At 45.8% G+C, this 5,990-nt stretch overlaps 2 protein-coding genes across 2 annotated transcripts; both read left to right on the top strand.

Annotated features, from left to right (window-relative positions):
- Window positions 1-961: 961 nt before the first annotated feature.
- Window positions 962-2,848, top strand: TEOVI_000544500 (kinesin, putative; the record flags this gene model as incomplete). Its single annotated transcript, XM_067227543.1, has 1 exon — window positions 962-2,848. The coding sequence occupies one exon, from the start codon at window positions 962-964 to the stop codon at window positions 2,846-2,848; it is 1,887 nt and encodes a 628-aa protein (XP_067083644.1).
- A 724-nt stretch (window positions 2,849-3,572) lies between these two features.
- On the top strand, window positions 3,573-5,480 carry TEOVI_000544400 (KU80 protein; the record flags this gene model as incomplete). Its single annotated transcript, XM_067227542.1, has 1 exon — window positions 3,573-5,480. The coding sequence occupies one exon, from the start codon at window positions 3,573-3,575 to the stop codon at window positions 5,478-5,480; it is 1,908 nt and encodes a 635-aa protein (XP_067083643.1).
- Between the last annotated feature and the right edge of the window lie 510 nt (window positions 5,481-5,990).

Below are 5,990 nucleotides of genomic sequence, written 5' to 3'. Positions count from 1 at the left end.
TTTTTTTCTTTTCCCCCTTTAAGTTTACTACTACTACTATTATTATTATTATTTAATATTCGCACTTGTTTTTCTTTGTTTTATTTTATTACTGGGGTACAGCGTCTAACGTAAGGCGCTCCCTTCCACTAAGCCGAAATTGAACAAAGTAAAACAGGGAAAATAATACAAATACAAACACATATATAACTCGTAAAGGGAGAAATTTTTCTTTCCTGCGGGGTGGGGGGAAGGGGGGAGAAAAAAAAGGAAAGGAAAGGTGCGAGGAGAAACGAATACGAATTGCATCACGTGTAAATACCGTCGTTATAAGCTAGCTGCTCATTAAACACATATATAAATATATATATATCAAGCGCTACTTCGTATATTTGTATACATATATTTGTAGTGTACCAAACCAAAGGTGGTGGACAAGCAAAAGTTGTACGCAAAGGTTAAGTGAAATAGAGTAAAGAAAAGGGGGAAGCAAAGTGTAGAAGAAAAGAAAAAAAAGGCAAAGCAAAGGGAGTTAAACGGAATATACGAATAGGTACAAACACAGGCGAGTACATATATACATATATACATACATATATCGAAATATTGCCGTGTGTGCTGTCGTTAGAAATACAGAAGGTAAGATAGAGCAACATCAGCAGTGGGGAAAAAAAAAACAAGACAGAAAAGTATCGGAGACCAAACAGTATTAGGTGAGTTACAGGTGGCGCCTTGATCTGTTTTTAGGCATTTACGTAAGCACAAACACAGGTCAATATACATATATACGTCGTTGCTTTTCTTCAGCTTTAAAATTTGTGAGAATTCAATTGCTAGGGTGGATCATACAGGAAGGGAGTTGACTTTCCTCCGCTTTAAAGAAGAAAAACTGGGATCCATTTAGTCGTTCAGTTGCTCGGTATATTGTGCATAAGAATTGAGGGGGGGAAGGAGATAGAAAAGGCAACAGGATATCACCATTATGGCAAAACCACTCAGCGGCAAGGCAGCTCCGAAGAACATTTCGGTTTTTCTTCGAGTGAGGCCGCCCGTCCCGCGTGAGTTAAAGGGAGGAACTTTCAATAATCTTGTGTGTGATCCTTCTGACCCGCAGCGCGTTACAATAACAAGAGGAGGTTCTGCGCGCAAAGGAACAAAGTCGTTTCTTTTTAATCGTGTCTTCGATCCGGAATGCACACAACAGACGATTTACAATGAGGTTGCACGTGGGGCTGTGGATGCTGCATTTGATGGTCAGCATGGCGTGCTTTTTGTCTACGGTCAAACAGGTTCCGGTAAAACATTTACCATCAGTAATAATGACCCAGAGAAACCTGGTGTGCTACAGCAGAGTCTTCGTGATATATGGGATCGTTTCCAGGCTGATACGGAATACGACTACTCTTGCACCGTAAGTTATGTTCAATTGTATAATGAAATGCTGACGGATCTGTTAGATCCCCAAGGAGGGCGTGTACGAATTCAACTTGGCCCTGAGGGTCGCGGTGATGTGGTGCTAGTTACGGAGGCGTCTGGCGCGTCGATCGAAAGGAAAGTGGAAAGCTATGAAGATTGTCTCAAGTACTTTTACGAGGGAATGGACCGTAAGGAGATGACCAGCACCAAAATGAACAATACCAGCTCCCGTTCCCACACCGTGTTTAATTTCAACCTCACACGGTCTGCTAAGGTGAAGACGGTGGATCTGAGCAGTGCTAAGGCTAACAATGAACCAGTAATAGCACTACAAGGTCGTCTCGTCGTTTGTGACTTAGCGGGAAGCGAGCGTGCCAGCCGAACCAATGCTGAAGGAAAAACGCTGGATGAGGCAACGCATATTAACGGGAGTCTGCTCGTGCTGGGGAAGGTTGTTGCGGCGTTGACTGAAAGTGGGTCTCAGCACGCCCCGTTCCGCGAGTCGAAACTCACTCGTATTTTGCAATACTCTTTGCTTGGTAACGGCAACACGTCCATTGTTGTAAACTGTAGCCCCTGCGATGATTCTACTGAGGAGACTTTGGGCGCTATTATGTTTGGTCAGAGGGCAATTCAGATTAAACAGGATGCCAAGCGACATGAGATTCTGGACTACAAAGCTCTCTATTACCAATTGCTTGCCGATCTCGACTCAAAGAATGACAGGACGCTGGAGACCGCCTTGTCGGAAGAGCGGACAGCTTACGAGGATCGTATTCGTGTACTTGAGGAACGGATCAAGATTCTCACATCTGAGAACGATATGTTACGGCGCGAGAGTTCGCAGCTGGGCGGTACCGGACCTGTTAGTGGCACTTCCACTGCGTCTGGTGCAGCAGCAGCAGCAGTTGCGATGGGCGGTGATGATGCTAATGACTGGCGATCTTTGACAATGAAAATGAGGCGTGCTATAGAGAAGCTTGATGCCGACTTGAAGCGCACTGATAAGGAGCGTGTGGAACTTGCACAATTTCTTGCTCTAGAGAAGAACAAGGTGAACGTCTTGGCGCAGAAACTCCGTGCGGAATCGCTGAAACATATAATGGAGAACAAAGAACTAACGCAGCGCGTGACTGAACTTTCTATTGATAACGCGAAGCTGAAGGGCACCGATTATATCAGTTTCCAGCCCAGTGCAGCATGTGAGGATGCCCTTCCATTGTCGTTGGATTCACCGAGAAGGGGGACCCCTTCCAGTGGCTTGTCGCAGTCAATCAATGTAGGCGATGCGTATCTGCAGGAGCAACTTGACAAGGCGAACCGGCAGCTGCGTGTGCTTAATGAGGAGCGAGTGGAGTTAATTGTATATCAAATGATGGCTAGTAAGGCCATTCGGTTGTTACATGCAGAGAAGACGTCTCTCGCTAACCATCTTGAGAAACTGAAAGCGTAATGTTGAGAGAAGTTTTAATGGCGCCCGTTTCCCCCTTTTTTCTTTTACCTTCTCTCTCGTTTCGTACGTATAGTGGGGGTTTTGTGAAGAAGCAATAAGAATCATAAAAATGTGTGCGTGGAGCGTAAGGATAAACTTGAAATGTTTCTACCCCCACAATACACACTTCTCTTTTTCTCATCCTTCGTGCCTTTTCTTCGATTCGCTTTTACGTCTTCTGCCAGCCAGCAGCGCTTCAATATGCCAGTAAATATTCCGACTTCCAACCCCTCAACACTCTTTTCATTGCGTTATATATATATATATATATATTCGTATATGTATTTGTTTAATTATTTACATATTTATGTCGGATAGATGAGCAATCTACGATGTGTTTTGATCCGGTGACGGGTTTCGTCCAATCTTTAAAGTAATCCGTTGCTCTTTCTGAAAATACACCTGCACATTTTAAAAGAAAAAAAGCGTTTTTATCTCTTCAAACAATTTGTCACGCTTTCTTCCTTCTTCTTCCTCTGTTTGCTTGCTTGTGCTCATTTATTATTACCTTTACACGGTGACATCTGGTATCAATCTGGAAAGGTACACAACAGTTTACACCACAGGGAACCGCTGATTGCTGCTCGCGTAGGGGACTGAAAGAAAGTATAATAAAACAACCAAGAAAAAAAGAAAGTGTGTGTGTGTAAGAACGAAAAGATTATATAACGGTAAACCTTCCAATATGGCTTTCCGTACCTCAACTATTTTCGCCCTAGACGTAAACTGCTCGATTTCTTCACTTGCGCAGGCCGTGGAGTTCTGTCGCCTTTCCGTACTGAAGACCATGTGCCCTTCTTCATATGATGAGGTCGCTTTAGTTGTGGCTGGTGGTTGCAGAAGCTACAGCGGGGGCACATCAACGAGTGTTAGTACTTGTGGGAGCGCAGCTCAGCTTTCCGCCCCATGTTTGCCGGCTCCACCATCTGTTGAGTTCATCACAATACTGCACCGAATCCTGCGTGACCGGGAGGAGCAACAGGGTGTGGGATCCAGTGCAAATTTCATTGAAACTCTTACTCTATGTGTAGAGGTGTTTAACTTGAAGAAACGAAGAAAGCAATTCAGGGAGGTTTTGTATCTCTTAACGGATGCGCATGCTGAGGTGGTCAGGAAGAGCGTCTTCCGCGATGTGCTGAACGCTCTGCGAGCGCGGGGGGTGACACTTATTGTTGTGGGGATTGATTTCTCCCAAGTGACAGGTGAAGGTTCCCTGCTTCCCGGTGCATCAGCCCCATCACTCACTAGTAACCGTGTGAAGGTTGATAATGAAACTGTACTGTACACCTTGTGTAAGGCTTTGGGTAACGACAGTCGAGTAATAACATTACGTGATGCCCTGGTGAGCGCTGCGCAGTTGGTGTGCCGAAAAGTACGCAGCCTTGCACAAAAGACGGTATTCACAATCGGTGAAGTGCGCTTAGCTACGAACGTGCTCGGTAAAGTGAGACGAATGCATGTACCAGCAAATCGGACACCAGCACCGACTGAGCGAGTGCCAGGGAGTAGAAAGGCAGCTCACTCGCAGCTGTTTGACGAAGAAACTCTCCGATTAGAAGGCGGGGAAGAGGACAGTCAGCAAACGTGTCTGGAGACTCCCGTAAACAAACCGACAGCCTCCAGCAGCAATCGCCTCTCTGAAGCTACAAAGATACGCGGGTCACGGGGTATTGATGCTGTTGCTTGCATTCCACAAAACCAGGTTCCTGTTCATGTGCTGGTGGTCGATACATCGTACATGATAGCACCGCTAGATGATGACCCCGTTGGGACGAGGGCGTTCCGAAGCATTGTAAAGGCACTGGCAGCTCAAGATTCAGCCTTGGTGGTGCGTTATGTCCGATCGACTGATGGAAACCCCAACATGTTCCTCTGCGTGCCGTTAACGACAGGTGACGAAGATGTACTTTTCATGTCCAGATTACCTTTCATGGAAGAGATCCGCTGTCTGCGCTTTCCCACTCTACAAGAGATGGAAATGGAATGCGACATTCCGGAGGCCGATGCGCAGAGAGAACAGGAGCTTGTTTCATCAATTGTAGAGGAAATGACGGTAGGTGAAGAGGTGCTTCATCCACATAGAGTGCTTAATCCCTTCGTGCAGCAATACTACGCCACGCAGCGCGCTATGGTGAACCGCTGGTGTTCCCGAACGGCGGAAAACCCTCTCAGCGCCCATGAGGATTCCGATATAAAACTCGCACTTCTCCCACAACTGAGGGGAATTTCCGCAGGGTTCGCCTCGCCAGGATGCAAAGTCGAGCAACTTGTTTCTCGTACCCGTGAGAAGCTTGAAACGTGTTGTCGCGTTTTCGCGTATGTACCGAGGACGACCAGTCATTCTCCAGAACGCAAAGTCCTATGGGAGCGCACTCCAGCTGGGCAACCGCCGGTATCTGAAACAGTTGAAAATACGGAAGTGGCATCACCTGCGGCTCCTTCTACTCTGCAGTGTCACTTGGGAAGCGGATCCTCCGTTACATGCCGGCCTGTTTGTGCTAATCCACCACATGATGCGGTTAGTAGTTTCATACAAGACAAGAGAACTATGTTTCATCCTGTCGCACACCCTCTGGGGAGCGGCTCGTCGTAATGCGTGGACAGTGAGTTTAACAGCAGTGCTCTCTAGATATTTTCCTAATGGGAATAAATAAATAAATAAATAAAGCAAAGATAAAACAAGACAAGACAAGAGAACGAGAGAACGGCACTCTCTTGAGAAACAAAGTCACATATAAATATATCGTTACTATTCTTGTATCATGATAAAAGAGTGGGTTTGTTGCTCATTCATAAATTTTCTTTTTTGCTTCCGTTTCCCCCCCCCCTCCTCTTATATGCGACATTTAAAATGCACGTGGCGTGCCGAGTTATTTCCACCAAAGTCAAGAGTGATGGATCTTGAGAGCACGAATGAAAAAATAAAAAAGAATAATAACAATAAAAAGTGAAGCTGCGCGAAAACAAAGACGAAGCGAAAAGGGGCACGTGTGAGTGAGAAAGATGGTGGCTGTGATTGTAGGCCGCATATCTCTCTGCACTGCCCTGTGCGCCCGTTTGTGTTTATGATTTTCTTTGGTTATCTTTCCTTCTCTACTCCTCT

This window comes from Trypanosoma equiperdum, assembly GCF_001457755.1.
Source record: "Trypanosoma equiperdum strain OVI genome assembly, contig: ctg_995, whole genome shotgun sequence".
Lineage (NCBI taxonomy): Eukaryota > Euglenozoa > Kinetoplastea > Trypanosomatida > Trypanosomatidae > Trypanosoma > Trypanosoma equiperdum.
Note: the sequence above shows the minus strand (reverse complement) of the source record. Positions and strands in the feature narration are given on the sequence as shown.